Source organism: Geospiza fortis, unplaced genomic scaffold (genome assembly GCF_000277835.1).
Source record: "Geospiza fortis unplaced genomic scaffold, GeoFor_1.0 scaffold676, whole genome shotgun sequence".
Taxonomy (NCBI): domain Eukaryota; kingdom Metazoa; phylum Chordata; class Aves; order Passeriformes; family Thraupidae; genus Geospiza; species Geospiza fortis.
The window spans coordinates 111,153-126,512 of record NW_005054600.1 but is presented as its reverse complement, the minus strand read 5'-3'; the positions used below and the strand labels follow the sequence as shown (position 1 = coordinate 126,512).

The 15,360-nt window shown below is 49.1% G+C and overlaps 1 protein-coding gene across 2 annotated transcripts in view; it reads left to right on the top strand.

The window, feature by feature from the left end:
- Positions 1-14,294, top strand: part of DIP2B (disco interacting protein 2 homolog B) — a 34,093-nt gene extending 19,799 nt beyond the window's left edge. For both annotated transcript variants that reach the window (XM_031064529.1, XM_005430090.3), the window contains exons 21-37: positions 380-494; positions 1,473-1,674; positions 2,012-2,121; positions 2,240-2,320; positions 2,870-2,993; positions 3,330-3,451; positions 4,071-4,182; positions 4,622-4,731; positions 5,479-5,609; positions 6,127-6,295; positions 7,212-7,382; positions 7,853-7,914; positions 8,049-8,106; positions 8,621-8,695; positions 9,235-9,412; positions 10,225-10,348; positions 10,799-14,294. In XM_031064529.1, the coding sequence (XP_030920389.1) occupies positions 380-494; positions 1,473-1,674; positions 2,012-2,121; positions 2,240-2,320; positions 2,870-2,993; positions 3,330-3,451; positions 4,071-4,182; positions 4,622-4,731; positions 5,479-5,609; positions 6,127-6,295; positions 7,212-7,382; positions 7,853-7,914; positions 8,049-8,106; positions 8,621-8,695; positions 9,235-9,412; positions 10,225-10,348; positions 10,799-11,051 (2,197 nt within the window). In that variant the 3' untranslated portion in view covers positions 11,052-14,294. The remainder of the gene's footprint in view (positions 1-379; positions 495-1,472; positions 1,675-2,011; positions 2,122-2,239; positions 2,321-2,869; positions 2,994-3,329; positions 3,452-4,070; positions 4,183-4,621; positions 4,732-5,478; positions 5,610-6,126; positions 6,296-7,211; positions 7,383-7,852; positions 7,915-8,048; positions 8,107-8,620; positions 8,696-9,234; positions 9,413-10,224; positions 10,349-10,798) is intronic.
- Positions 14,295-15,360: the final 1,066 nt, after the last annotated feature.

Below are 15,360 nucleotides of genomic sequence, written 5' to 3'. Positions count from 1 at the left end.
TATTTAGCAGTTGTGGATACAATTTTCTAGATCTTCAGGCGGAGCTGGAGCTCATATCTCCAAGACTTAGTGAGAGATTTTAAACCATCCTGTAGGTGCCTTTAAATCTCCTTTCATTTGGGCTTTGCCAGAAGTTGGAACAAGAATGTGACAGCAGGTTGGGAGAACGGGGGACTGTGCCATATGGAAATTCCATCAGAAAGTGGAATTAACCGCTTAAATACTCCCCAGTTTTTCCTTTTGAGTCAATGTTAATTGTCTGGTGCTTTTTCTCTTGCTTTTGTCCCTGGGTTATTTTAACAAGTTCTATCTTTAATCTCTCCTTGGCCTCCTGTTTCTGAGGAGTGAAACTGGAGCGTGGCTCTGCCCTTTTCCGTAGGATTGCTGTGTTCTCCGTGTCTGTGTTCTACGACGAGAGGATCGTGGTGGTGGCAGAGCAGAGGCCAGATGCATCTGAGGAGGACAGTTTCCAGTGGATGAGTCGGGTGCTGCAGGTACAGCCGGGGGAAATCCTGCAGCTTTTGGGGTGTGGGCAGAGCAGAGGCCACCGAGGGCCCCGATGGAGAGAGCCCAGGGATGGAGGTGCCACGAGCTTTGCATCCCTCTTGGCACAAGGTGTTTGTGCAGGGTCACAAGCTGTGTCCAAGCTGTTCTGTTGTATCCTGAGGGAACTGGAGTGACAGGACAAGGGGAATGGCTTCAAACTGAAAGAGGAGGAATTTAAGTTCAATTTTGGGAAGAAATTCCTTGACCAGTCTGGGATTCCATGAATCCCGTAGAACAGAGGGGCTCTGGCAGTCTCCTCTCAGAACTGCTGAGCAGATCTGTGCTCAAGCTTTGGAGTTCTGCTTTTAGTCTGGATCACGTGGAGCTCAGAATTTGGCTTTAAAGCCACCCTTTTCTTTGGAGATGCATTTTCAGCAGGGACCAAGTGGGCAGGGAAAGGCCAGAACAGCTGAATGAGTGTGGTCCTAAAAGAATGAGTAGCAAGTACTTCCTTTGAGAGCTGCCTGCACTGCATGTGTGTCATTCCAGGAATGACATTCAGGGAGTGAAGTGTGCAAACTGGGGTGGAAAACCAGGGAAGTACCTGGTGCTCTGAATAATGGATCAGATGCCTGAATGCTGAGGCGGGCAGGAGGGAACAGAGTGTGACGGTTCAGAGGAGACAGATGGATACAATCCCGAGATCAGAATCGTGTGATTCATCAGGCAACCGTGGGTATTTTGGGATTTTGGTCATGAAGGATTTAAAAATGGATTTGGTGTCTATGAAATGGGCTGTAAAGGCAGGGGTGTACCCAGTACTTCATGCTCATTGCAGGGCTCACTGGTGGCACAGAGGTCAAATGGGATGTCAGTGATTGACTCACAAGCGCAGGGATTTGTCTTGCAGTGTGTCAGTGCTTCAGCAGCAGCAGACTGTGCCCAGCAGTGCCGGGAATGCCAGTGACCATCTCTCCTTTCTCTAGGCCATTGACAGCATTCACCAAGTGGGTGTTTACTGCCTTGCTCTCGTGCCAGCCAACACATTGCCAAAAACTCCGCTGGGAGGGATCCACATCTCCCAAACCAAACAGCACTTTCTGGAGGGCTCTCTGCACCCCTGCAACATCCTCATGTGCCCACACACTTGTGTGACAAACTTGCCAAAGCCCAGGCAGAAACAGCCAGGTAACCTGAACCTCTTTTGTTTGGTGTTGTTGAAGTGGGGCTCAGTGCTCAGCCCCAGGGACTGGGTGGTGTCCTCCTCCCTGTCCCACGTGCTGGGGACCAGGGCCTGTCTTGTGCTCCGTGGCTGGGGCTTGTTCCAGGCCTCTCTTTGCATGTGTTAGTCAGGAATTTTAATTCCCACCTTTGAACTCGCTGGGATTCTCCCTCCTGATGAATAGAGAGCAGCAGTGCCTGCTGGACTCCATCAGTGAGGCTCATTCCCAGGGGCAGTGGGATCCTGCAGGACTCTCTGTACCTTTGCTCTGCTCCTTCCCAAAGTGCTGCTGTCTCTCCACAGGTGTGGGCCCTGCCTCTGTGATGGTGGGGAACCTGGTTGCTGGGAAGAGAATCGCTCAAGCCTCTGGGAGAGATCTGGGTCAAATAGAAGACAACGATTTAGTTAAAAAGGTAAATCAGTGTTTGTGACAACTGGAGAATGGGAAGGAGTTTTCCCTCCTGTGTGCAGAGCAGCAGTGGGGAGCACTGAAGGAGAAGCTGGTGTTGAATTCCTTCCTGTCTTTTCCAGCACCAGTTCCTGACAGAAGTGTTGCAGTGGAGAGCTCAAGCGACTCCTGACCACCCACTCTTCCTTTTATTGAATGCCAAGGTACAGTCAGTGCTGAGTTGTTGAGTTTTAAGGTCCATGTGCTATCCAGTGCCAGTTGGAGAGTCTTTACAATTTTTTGCCCTCTGCAGTGCTTCTCTTTAACCTCTCTATCAGATTTTGCCCATAGATTTGTAGCTTCAACCTTGACCCTTTGACCCTCTAGGTCCCTTCAGCAAATGGCTCTCATGGTTTGACACTTCATTTTAAAACTGAGCGTGTTTGTAGGTCCCACTGGTTCCTGTATCAGTTAATGGTGTATCCCTTGGTGCCACCATCCCTATCAATGGTGTTGAGTATATTCTGGCAAGGTTCTGGTGCAAGAAGACCTGAACTGACTCCCTGGAAGGTAGAATTTTCTAGAGCAGATCTAACTCCATCTCTGTCCTTTGGTACTGTAGTGGATGAGTGGCTCACTGGGCGCCAGCAGCCTTTAGGTAGAGATAACTCCTAGCTGTAGCCTCCTGCTAGCCAGCAAGCTTGGGTTTATCTCAGAGCAGCCAGTTTGTGTTGTGCCAGCCCCTGTTCAGAGCATTTTTGTCTCCTTTCAAGGGAACCACTGTGTGCACGGCCACCTGCCTTCAGCTGCACAAAAAGGCTGAGAGAATCGCATCAGTGCTGTGTGACAAAGGCCATCTCAATGCAGGAGACAATGTGGTGCTTCTTTATCCTCCTGGTGAGTGAGTCCCACTGGGGAAACACAGCTGGGCTTGCTTTGGACTCTCACTGGGATCTGGAAATTCAGGAAGGGCACTCAGTGCTAGTGAGAGGTGCTCACTGGTGTGTCCTGACTGGCTTTGGAGTCATTTGATGTTCTTTTCCTCTACGATGGAGATGCTTTCCTATGTGGTTCCTTTACTTTCCCCATTCCCTATCCCAAGCTTTCTCAGCTTCCTTGTGCTGCCCTTGCTGCTGGGCTGCTGCTGTTGCCCACCTGTGCTGTGGGAGGAGCAGCAGTGCCCTGCTGTGCCCAGGGGCCCCTCCCCAGTGTCCCCCTGTGGTGTCCCTGCAGGCATCGAGCTCATCACGGCCTTCTACGGCTGCCTGTACTCGGGCTGTGTCCCCGTCACCGTGCGCCCGCCCCACGCCCAGAGCCTGGTGGCAACACTGCCCACAGTGAGGATGATCGTGGAGGTGAGTGACAGCCTGGGCTCCAGGGGTGACACGTGTGTCACAGGGATTGTGGCTGGAGCGGGGCTGGATTGGTCACGGGCTCCTGAGAGTCACACTGAGTGCTCCAGCCTCGTGCTCCCGGGGTGACACAGTTAACCAAGCTTGTGGTGTCTGTGTGAGAGGGATTGAGGCACATCTTGGAGCTGAGGGACAGTGTTCTCCTTCATAAATGCCAAAGAGAGAACCCCCTCCTCACACATGGAGTGCAGGTGCTGTCTGACAACACCAACATGGTGTTGCCACCCAGAATTTCACCTTGACACTCCTTAATGCTGGGGTAGTCCAAATCCTGCAGTTAAGTCACTTCCCAAGCCCAGTAACCAGGGGACATCATGGGGAAAAAGCTGGATCTTGCTGTGACACCTTCTTACCTCCTCTGGAGGTTCTGCCAGGGTCTGTGCAGGCTGGGCTGCACTGGGGGTTTAGTGAAGGGGAAGCAGAGCAGAGTGTGCAAAAGGCAGAGGAAGGAATTCAGGTCTGCTGATATGATTAAATAGTCTCTGCACATCAGCTCTCACAGTAGCTGTGCTGCTGGGACATGCTCCTGCCTCTTTGTTTCAGTGAGTGTTCATCTTTGCAGGTCAGCAAAGCCGCCTGCATCCTCACAACCCAGACCTTGATGAGGCTGCTCAAGTCCAGAGAGGCAGCTGGTGCTGTGGATGTGAAAACCTGGCCAACCATCATTGACACAGGTGAGCTCCCTGGCCAAGAGGCTCCTTGAAGTCCTGTGGAGGGGTGACTGCTGACTTCCAAAGGGACTGTCCCACATTTCATTGAGTGGCTTTTGAAAATTTGTTTGAATATGCACAAAAGCTATCTAAAATGTGCCCTTGTTCACTGAGAACTCTTCTGTATTGAGCTGTGCATGGGAAATGATTACAGTGATTTCTGGAGGCAACTTCAGTCTGCTTAAGACAAGGATGAGTTGATCTTTTCTCCCTTTTCCTGAGAATAAATAATTTTCTATGTAGGAGCTTTGACAAGAGTTTTGCCATACACTAGCCTGTCTTTTCTGAAAAGAGAATTAATGGAAGGCTTGATCTTTCATCTCTGGTGTTTTAAAAGTCGCGTTCTCCTTTCAAATACCAGTCAAGTAACCAAAATTAACCCATTTCTTTCTCTCTTGCACAGATGATTTGCCCAGGAAGAGGCTGGCCCAGATCTATAAGCCACCCACACCTGAAATGTTGGCATATCTAGATTTTAGTGTTTCCACAACAGGCATGCTCACAGGAGTAAAGGTAAAGTAACGGGTTAGGAGATGGGCATTTGTGTCTTGTATTGCCTGACCCTATGAGCCACCTCTCCTTAACCTCCACCCCCAAGTTGTAGCTTAAACCAAGACCCTGATTTTCTTCTAACAAAGCTATGGGCTTCAGTTCACTGAGTTCTGCTGAGGAGGGAAACAGGTCTGCTCAGTGGGGTCAGGAATTCTGCTGCTGCTTCCCCTTGGAGAGCTGCTTGGGAGAGCAGCAGAGCTCTGAGCTCCACCAAGAGCAGAAGAGGGATGCAGTCAGAAAAAAGAGGAAAAGATACTAAAAAGGAAAGCCTTAGACTGTTGTTAATGCTCACGTGTGTTTGGAGTTGGAATCACAGCATAGTCAGGGTTGGGAGGGACCTCTGGAGATCCCCCAGTACAAGGCAGGGTCAGACAGAGCAGGTGACACAGGAACATGTCCAGGTGGGTTTGGAATGTCTCCAGAGAGGAAGATTCCAAAACCACCCTGGGCAGCTGTTCCAGTGCTCTGCCACCTCCATGGAAAGTTTTGGCTCATGTTGAGGTGGAGCTCAAACAACTGCAGCTTCAGGTTTAGCTGTTGGTGTTACAGTTGGTGTCAGGGCTCTGCAGTCTCTGCCTCTGCTGGGGAAGCTCAGGAACCAAACCGTGGCCTTGCCTGCACACCAGCTCTCCATGAGCTGCCTTTGCCCTCACTGGGGGATCCTGGGTGCTGTCCCGGGCCCCCAGCAGTGTCCCCCCTGTGTTGCAGATGTCCCACGCTGCAGTCAGTGGCCTGTGCAGGGCCATCAAGCTCCAGTGTGAGCTCTACTCCTCCCGGCAGATTGCCATTTGTCTGGACCCCTACTGCGGGCTGGGATTTGTGCTCTGGTGCCTTTGCAGGTAGGACTTGCTGGGGAGAGGGGCAGATTAACTCTTGCCTGGTTGGAAATGGGAAATGGGTATAATTACAGACATGTTGACATTACAGAATGACTTAATTTACAGTAAGGGGGGAATTTGTCTTGGAACTGACAACAACATGTTCCCTTTTGCTGCAGATTAGCAAGATGTTATCCCATCTTGATTATGTGTGTTTGTGCTGCCAAATATTCCTGGCTTCAGAATGTTTCTCTTCCCTTTCTTCCTTGATTACATGTTGCAATAAGGGAGGTTTTGTTCTCTGTGGGGTTGAGCCAGTTCTCTTCCTTCACTGTCAGTGTGTGTTTGTGTGTGGATAAATTGTTATTCTTATACAGTAAGTTGCATTTTTTAAATGTTGCTGCTCCAGTTTGCCTCAGCTGCAGTCTCAGAACTTGCCTTTGGACTGGCAGGAATGTAATGTGCAGATACAGTGAATATAAATTTAAAGACAGCTACAAGCTTCACTAAAATGTTTCTCCCCTAATGTTCTTCACAGTGTGTATTCTGGACATCAGTCAATTTTAATTCCTCCTATGGAGCTGGAATCCAATCTTTTTCTCTGGTTATCTACTGTCAGCCAGTATAAAATAAGGGACACCTTCTGTTCCTATTCAGTCATGGAACTGTGTACAAAGGGACTTGGAAACCAAGTTGAAATGTTAAAGGTAAGAAACATTTCCTGAGTGTTAAGTCACGTAAATTAAGGAAGCTCTGGTAGTAAAGCGAAGTGATATGATTGTTAAATACAGATTTTCCTGTTGCACAAATCTCCAGGCCAGAGGTGCTCCAAAAGCAAATCTCCCTGGGAGAGGAGAGCACTGGGGAGGAGCAGGGGCTGTGGCAGTGCAGGGAGCACCTGTCAGGGAATGTCAGGGCAGCCCTGAGCAGGGAGGATCCCAGCGCTGCTCTGCAGCAGATTCCTTATGTAACAGTCTGCAGTGGAGGCTCAGACCAGCACATGATGGAAAGCACATGTCAGGAGAGCTGCTCAATGGAGGTGTGTTCTCCTTGGAGATGAGAGAAGGGAAAAAATAGCTCCATGCCATGCCTGAGGTGGTTTTTTCCCTGAGATTTCCTGGATTCTGGCTCTGTGAGATGAAAGCTCAGCCTTGTTCTCTGGCTGGCACAGAGCTCTGCAGGTGCCTGGGCTGTGTCACCAGGTGAGCAGCACACAGGAGCTCCTGCCTGGTGCTGGTCAGAGCATTCACCATAGAAGTAATAATGGATTCAGGTGCCAGTGTTGTTGAAGAGTCCATGCAATCCCAGTGGATGACTTTATTCTGCCTGGCTTTGGTTCCCATCTGTATAAGCAGTGCCTCAGAGGTGTAATCTCTGTGCTGAGAGCTGGGGCAGAGGAGGGAGCTCTGTCAGTCCATGTCTTGCTCTGGCTGCATTTCTATGCTCTGGTCAGGCACGATTTATAATTGCAAACAGAATCAGAAAGAGGGAGAGTAGCTCAGAACACAGGGACTGAGTTTGTCCTGCATTTCCTGAGTAATTTCACGGGCTAAGAAGCAAACAGAACTTGTTGAGAGGGGCCAGATGAGCAGCTGCAGCCCTTTGCCTGGTGTTTGTGTGCAGGCCCGAGGCATTAACCTGTCCTGTGTCCGGACCTGCGTGGTGGTGGCAGAGGAGCGGCCGCGCGTGTCCCTCACTCATTCCTTCTCCAAGCTCTTCAAGGACATCGGGCTCTCATCCCGGGCTGTGAGCACCACCTTTGGCTCCCGGGTCAACGTGGCCATCTGTTTGCAGGTGAGGCTTCCCAGGGCTCCTGGTTGTCACTGGCACCAGGTTCCAGATGCCAGGCTGGGTTGTGTTCCACACTCCCCATCTGCGCACATTTCTGAAGCCCAACATCTGCCCTGCAGAGAACAGCTGGCACAAGATTTAAGCAGCTTCTCTCATTTTCAGCTGCCAAAGCGTATCACAGATGCTCTAAACAAGTGAAACATGAATCTGAACTGTTTATTCCGACATAAATAGTGTCTGGTTGCTCCAGGCTGGTGCTGAGAGGGCTTGTGGTGTCTCCCCCCTCCCCAAGGCTCCTTCCCACACAGGTGTTCCAGAAAGTCACCTGCTTACTGAAGGGTGCAGCTGCAAAGGTGGGGGAATATGAGTAGGAATTCTACTGTAAGAAACCCCTCAAAATGTTTCTGGGCTCAGGCAGAAATTCCCCTGATTGCTCTAAATACATCAACGTTTTTTAAATATTAACTCCTCAGGGAACATCAGGGCCAGATCCCACCACGGTGTATGTAGACCTGAAATCCTTGAGACATGACAGGTACTGTAAGTTCACTTAAACCAATTTATTAACTGTATAAAACCCTGCAGTGGTGCTGAGTTTTCACACCACTCCAGACACTTCAGCTCTGGTTTTTTTTTTTCCCCTGACAATGTTTTTTTCTTGACCTTCAGAGTCCGTCTGGTGGAACGAGGAGCTCCACAGAGCCTGCTGCTCTCTGAGTCTGGAAAGGTAAATCCATGTGTCCCCACCTCCCACTGCCTTTGTAGCTGGGAAGGACAGTCCCAGGGAGGGGGTGGCACTTGGTTACATTGTCCCTCTGGAATTTGATTATAAGGAATTACCTGTTGATTTAAGAGTGTGTTTTGCTGGAGCTGTTGGGGGAATTGGTCCATTTTGCAGTAAATTAACCACATCAGAAGTGTGGGCTCTGGTATTCTTGAAATCAGGCTGTAGTTGGGATTTACTGTAGCTCTTACTCCCTCATAGCTTAACAGAAAGAGATTTTCCTGTAGTTTTTTAGCTGAATTCTTCAAAATCAAGGTCAGAATATCTTACCTGTGTGACCCTGGAGCCATGGAATACATCCCTACCCTGATCTTGCCTTGCTGTACCTGTTCTGCCTGTTTTATCCCTGTTTGTGATGTCCATGGGTGCAATCCTGCCCTGATTGAACAGCCTGTGTGTTTTATCATGCTGAAGATAATCCAACAAGAATTGCACATTTCCTTTTTCTGCTCTTTAGATTCTGCCTGGGGTCAAAGTGGTCATTGTCAACCCAGAGACAAAAGGGCCTCTGGGAGATTCTCACCTTGGGGAGGTAAGTGCAGGTTTTGCTCCTTGGGGACCTTTTCCTGCTGCTCCTTGGGCTTTTCTCTGCTGGGGGACAGTTTGGAGCTGTGATGCAGGCCTTTTGTAAGATGAATTATTGCTGGAGCATTCGGAATTTGGGTATTATTTCACTGTCAAGTTTAAGGAAAACCCACTTGAAAAGAAGCTTGTTCCACCCTAAATCTTGCAAACTGGCTCCCAAATAGTATAATTTACATTTGCCTTTTCTTACTTTGATTACACACCAGTATACTGATCTGTGTTGATGGATTATTATCCAATTTTGGACTTGACGTGTTAAAAACCCACAATTTATTTACTCAGTGAATCCTCAGTTACACTTACTGCAAGACTACATCTCAAGGTGCATTTTTAAGATTCTGCAGGTTATTTGGAAATTCAAGCTGAATTTTTCTGATCTGAAAAACCGCAGATAAAACCAGAACCTTCTTGTTGCAGTTCCTTTACCCCCTCCACTGGGCAGATTCTCCGTGGTGGGGACCTGACCCTTTTCCCCTCCCTGCACAGATCTGGGTGAACAGCCCCCACACAGCCAGTGGCTACTACACCATCTACGACAACGAGACCCTTCAGGCCGACCACTTCAACACCCGCCTGAGCTTCGGCGACGCGGCGCAGACGCTCTGGGCGCGCACGGGGTACCTGGGCTTCGTGCGGCGCACCGAGCTCACGGCGGCCAGCGGAGGTGGGGCTGGGGCTGGGGCAGCCTGGGCATTCCCTGGGAGGGCACAGCTGGCAGGGACCTGGGCAGCCAGGGCATTCCCATGGCAGGGCACAGCTCACAGGGACCTGGGCAGCCTGGGCATTCCCATGGGAATCTCATGGTTTAACTAAGGGTTTCACTTGGGCATGGCTCACAGGGGCATGGGCAGCCTGGGCATCCCATAGGAATCTCACCAAGGGTTGCACCTGGGCACAGTTCACAGGACATTCCCATGGGAATCTTGTGTGGTTTAACCAGGGGTTTCATCTGGGCACAGTTCACAGGGACATGGGCAGCCTGGGCGTTCCCATGGGACTCCCATGTGGATTAACCAAGGGCTGCACCTGGGTTGATCCAGGCTGGGGATAAAGAGGGAGCACACCTTCAGGCTGGAGAAGAGAAGCTTTGGGTGATCTAATTGTGGCCTTCCAGTGCCTAAAGGAGCTGCAGGAAAGATGGACGCAGGACATCTTGGAGTGCCAGGACAAGGGGCAGTGGCTTCAAACTGCCAGAGGGCAGGGTTAGAGGGGATTTTGGGAAGGAATTCCTTCCTGTGAGTGTGGCGAGGCCTTCACAGAGGGTGCCCAGAGAAGCTGTGGGTGCCCCTGGATCCCTGGCAGTGCCCAAGGCCAGGCTGGACAGGGCTTGGAGCACGGGGACAGTGGAAGGTGTGGGACTGGATGGGCTTTAAGGTCCCTTCCAATGCAAACCATTCTGGGATTCTTTTGCTTATACAAGAGACAATTTTTATTTACAAAATTCCATTTATTCCCCCTCGTCTCCTGTCTCCCCAGAGCGCCATGATGCCCTGTACGTTGTGGGAGCCCTGGATGAGACCCTGGAGCTGCGGGGGCTGCGCTACCACCCCATCGACATCGAGACCTCGGTGTCCCGAACCCACAGGAGCATTGCTGAATGGTAAAACACTCCTGAGCAGTGGAGCCAGCCTAGCCCAGCTGAAATGCAGCAGTTTAGGCAAAGATGCAGGGTTTTAGCTGAAAAAAAAGTAGGGAAATTCAGGGGTTTTTGTGCTGCCATCAGCAGGTCATATACCTGATTTCCCATCTGCAGATGAGAACAGACTCTGTGTTTTCTCACAAGCCTTAGTTCAACACAGAAATTATTATTTCCTTCTCTGTGGTGTAAAGATCCATTTCTGAGTCAGTGACAGATGCTTTGGGTTCCTGTCTCATACAGGTAGTGCTGAGATAGGTCTGATTTTTGTCATGTCAGGACTGAGCCATGTCGCAGTTAGGTTGGAAATGTAGCCCAAAGCAGGAGGTATCCATTCTAAGGATAAAGAGCTGAAAACTTTGGATCTTTGTGGCAACAACTTGGTTTTGTGTTGTTTTTCCTCTGTCATTTCAGTGCTGTGTTCACCTGGACCAACCTGCTGGTGGTGGTGGTGGAGCTGTGTGGCTGTGAGCAGGAGGCTCTGGATTTGGTGCCTCTGGTTACCAACGTGGTCCTGGAGGAGCATTACCTGATTGTGGGTGTGGTGGTGGTGGTGGATCCTGGAGTCATCCCCATCAATTCCCGAGGCGAGAAACAACGGATGCACCTCCGGGACAGTTTCCTGGCGGATCAGCTGGACCCCATTTACGTGGCCTACAACATGTGATGGGAGCACAGAGTGATCAGGGTGCTTATGGAAGTGAAGCTGGTGAAAATTACTAATACTTGATCTAAAGTTTGAGGTTGCTGCCACATTCCCTCCCTCCTGTCCTGGGGGTTTCAGTCCTGGTGGGGTGAAGGAAGTGGGGGAAGCAACAGCAAACGTTTGTAACAGTTTACTGAACCATGAGCTTTAGAGAACTGCAAAAGGGGAAAGTGTGTGAGCTACGAAATCCCCAAGGCCTTTACAGTAGTGTTAATTTTTCACCCGTTGTACATATTTGTATTTTTATCTAATCCCGGGTTAGGATTCTATAAGGGGTGGGTTTATTTAGTTAAGATAATAAACTATTAAGAAAAGGGTCATCAGAGTTCTGCAGTTCCCTACTGCATGATCTCCTTTGCATCTGGAGCTGTTCATCCCACGGGATCACACAACTTATTGACAATTGTGCCATGACCAAATCAATAACTTACAGAATCAGAGTTACTTATTCATATAGAGATTTCTGGAATTTAAAAAGAATTTTGCCTATATTTTAAATATGTAAATATTATTATACATAATTCACTTAGATAGAAAATTAACTTGGCTAGTGAGGGCAGCTGAAGGTTGATGTTTTTAAGGACAGGTGACTTTTGTGGTCCTCAGCATCATGGCATTGGCTTAGACACAATGTGAGATGCTCCCACCTTCCCCAGGTTTCTGATTTCATTTGTATCTTTATTCTGGCCAGAAGTGTGCAGAACCCTTTGGTTTTAAGGCACATCTTTCTCCAGGAGGCTGAATTCAGCATGGAATTAGGGAGAAATGGCAGTGCAGGGAAGGAACTGAGGGACAGCCTCTGCCTCATCCTGTGGCACCAGGTGTGGAAAGGAAAACCGTTCCTAGGTTGACACACAGGTGAATTCCCTGCTTGTGCCATTCCTCTGGGATTCCTTCAGCTCCCTGCAGGCAGAGCAGAATTACTGTGAATAGGCTTTAGTGGAAACTGGGAGCAAACAAAAATGCTTTCCCCAAAGCATTCCCTGAAAGAACAGGAGAATTCGAGGTTTAAGTTGAACACAATTTTTCTTTTACTGGAGGATCCAGTAATTCTGGCAAACACATTGTTAAATAACATTGTGAAAATTGCTGTCCGGGCCTTCCACATCCTGTGTCAGGTCCAGCGTTAGGGAATGGGAAGAAAGAGAAACCTGAAAGCAGCAGGTACAAGCTCTTCCTGCTGGGAAGCAGGGCTGGGAGAGAGCAGGTGGTTGAGCTTTGACTCAAAATTATCTCTTTTTTTAAAAATTCTTCATCTTTTAATAGCAATTACACTTCTCTGGGTGCTAATATATGATTTTGGAAGCTTTGGGAGCTGCTACCAGATCCTGCAACAGGGTTTTTTGAGTCAGATGTGGTATACAGTGTAAATAAACTTTTCAGATGTTCCAGATTACCTCACAAAAAGTTTTTAGGCAGTTTTTAAAAGGTTTGTGGTGTGGACTTGGAAGATCCTGTGGCAGTTACTGGAACAGAGTCCAGTGGATCCACGAGCAAACCCCAGCTGTGTCCTTGAAAAGCTCCTGCTGCATCCTGGTGGCTCCTCACTGAAAACAGGAGCTTTAAAACTCAGAAGTTTCAAATGATATTTTTGAAAAATATTTGGTGGGGAAATAGGAACTGGAAGTTTTGTGGCAGGTCTGGACTTAAGGTTCCTTGCAAACACTTCGGGTTTCAGGGGCACATTTTGGAACCTTGTCTGTGTTTTCCACAGTATCAGCCAACACTGCAGAATATGCACAAAATCTACAATATATTTAGTTTTAACAAATTGAACACAAAGTGGGGACAGTGGCAGGTCAAAGACTAAAACAGTTGGTCCTGCAGCTTATTTTGGGTGTAAAGTGCATAAAGGGTGCTCTCCCCTTTCAGCCAGAAAATTCCTGTTATTCCATGTTCTTTGTCACCATTTTTGTGTTTCCTGCACAGCCCAGGCCTGGCCAAGCAGCTTCACTCCAGTGTGACCTTTCCAGGAAAAACTGGTGGTCTTGAACCTTTTTCTTTACTCAAGGCTTTAGATAAATTGTTTCAACAAACATTTTTTGTCCACTGAAGTAGACTTTTAAGTCCAATTCCAGGATTGTCTTTTATTTTTATTCGTGATTTTTCACAAATAAAACAATGTGTGTATTAGTTCCATCAAATGTGGCAGGTGAAATTCCTGAGATGGCATTTTTGATTGTGACTGGATTGATCTTTTTTTATTTTTTTTCCCCTCATTTTTTGGTTTGGATAGGTACTGATAGTTTCCTATGGTTTGAGGTTTTATCTTGCAAGTTCCCTGTGTGCTCCAAATCTTCCAGCACGTTCCATTTCTGTGTGCTGGAGAACTGCAGGACGCTGCCCATGGGATGAGAGAACATTCCAGGGACAAGGAGGAGCTGCTCAGTTTGGCTTCCCTGGATTCCCTGAGTGCTTTGAGAGTTTTCTATAAATCCATTTCCCACAGCGCTGGAGAGGAGGAGGGATGGGGCTGAGGCTCTGGAATCCCCAAAATTCCACCCCCAGCTCTGCTCGGGACTTGCCACGAGCCTTCCACAGATCATTCCGCTCCTCTCTCTGTAGCTGGGGATGATATTTCCATATTTTCTGGGAACAAAGCAAGATCTTTCACTCCAGACATTGGCAGGTGGGCAGGGCTGGGTGCTTCTCACAAAAATCAGCCTCTCCCCCTGGTGTGACTGCAGCTGCTGGGGTTGCACAGGGCACATTATTCCCTTTTCTTGCCCCTCGGGTTCCAACTTAACTGCAGTGAAACTGAAAAACTGGGAATTCTTCCCACTGGACTGAAGTATATTGTGTGTGTCTCACTGTTTCTGAATCTTCTCTGAGCAAACGCTGTGGGAACAAGACAGTTTTGTCCCGTTTTGTTAGAATTTGCACTTCATTTCTGGTTTAAATCAGTTCAGCTGTGTCCTACTAACTGTCCTAAAATAAGGTTATAAAAACCAGATCAATTTTAGCCCTAGATGCTTTTTTTTTTTTTTTTTTTTTGCTTTTATTTCTGTCAACCTCTTTCTCATTGTCCAATCCAGACTCCGGCATTCTGTAATTATGTATAAAGGTTTTATTTATTTAAAACTAGATTAGTTACATTTTTAAATTTAACACCTGGCTGGACAGTGTCCCATTAACGCATTGATTGTGTTTCCTTTGTCTTGTGTTAATAAATATTGATGCCTGGTTGCTTGTTTAGTCCTTCCAGCGCTGTTTCCATGAAGGAATTTTATTTTTAAAGAATAAAATGCGGGTTAAAATTGAGCCTGGGCAGGGGGAGAACTAGTAAGTATCTTGTATTTTGTCCGTTGCATGGAGGAGTGTTGGAGCTCTGGGGGTGTGAAGGAGCTGGGCTGGGCTGTGTCCTGTACCTGTAGCTTTGGGAATCAGTTTCTGGGGATCAGAGCAGGGAGTGGAGCTGGAGAAGGGGCTGGAGAATTCTGAGGGAGCTAGGAAAGGGTTCAGCTGGAGAAAAGGGGGATCAGGGGGAATTTCTGCCTCTACACAATGCCCTGACAGGAGGGGACAGCCGGGGGATTCGGGATTTTTCCCAGGGAACAGGGACAGAGGAGAGAGAACGGCCTCAGGCTGGGCCGGGGAGGCTCAGGGACACAGCAGGCAGTCCCCCATGGAAAGGGGATCAGGAATTGGCACTGCCCAGGGGGGTTTGGGTCACCTCATCCCTGGAGGTGTCCCAGGAAGGGCTGCAGGTGCCACTCAGAGCTCCGGGCTGGGGACAAGGTTGGACTCGATATCTCTGAGGGATTTTTCAACCTCAGGAATTCCGGGATCCTGTAAAAATCAGGTTCCTGTTCCTCGAGGTGCTTGGCTGCAGTTGGTGCCTTACGAGCAACACTGAATTTCCTGTGCTCCCCAGTGATGCCTGAGGAACTGTCCCGTGATGGGGGCCACCGGCTGGATCCCAAATCCTTATTGTGATCCTAAAATCGCTGTGGAATATCCCCGAGAGGGACCAAAACCCATCACCTGCTTCCTTAAAACCCCTCAGTGCCACCGGCCCGGCCGTGAGGAATCGCAGCCACGGTCCTGCCACACTCCGGCTGGGACGCGCCGGTCAAACCCGGCCGCACTGCCCTTTGCCCACGGCTGGGCGTGAGGACCTGGAATTTCGGGATTTTTGGGAATTTCGGGATTTTCCCGCGGCAGTCGCGATCCCGCTCGCAGAGCGCGGGTTCCCGCCCGCACCGCGCCGCTCCTGCCGGCATGGGCGCTGTTCCCGCGTCGTGCCCGACAGCGGCGCGCTGCCGCCCCC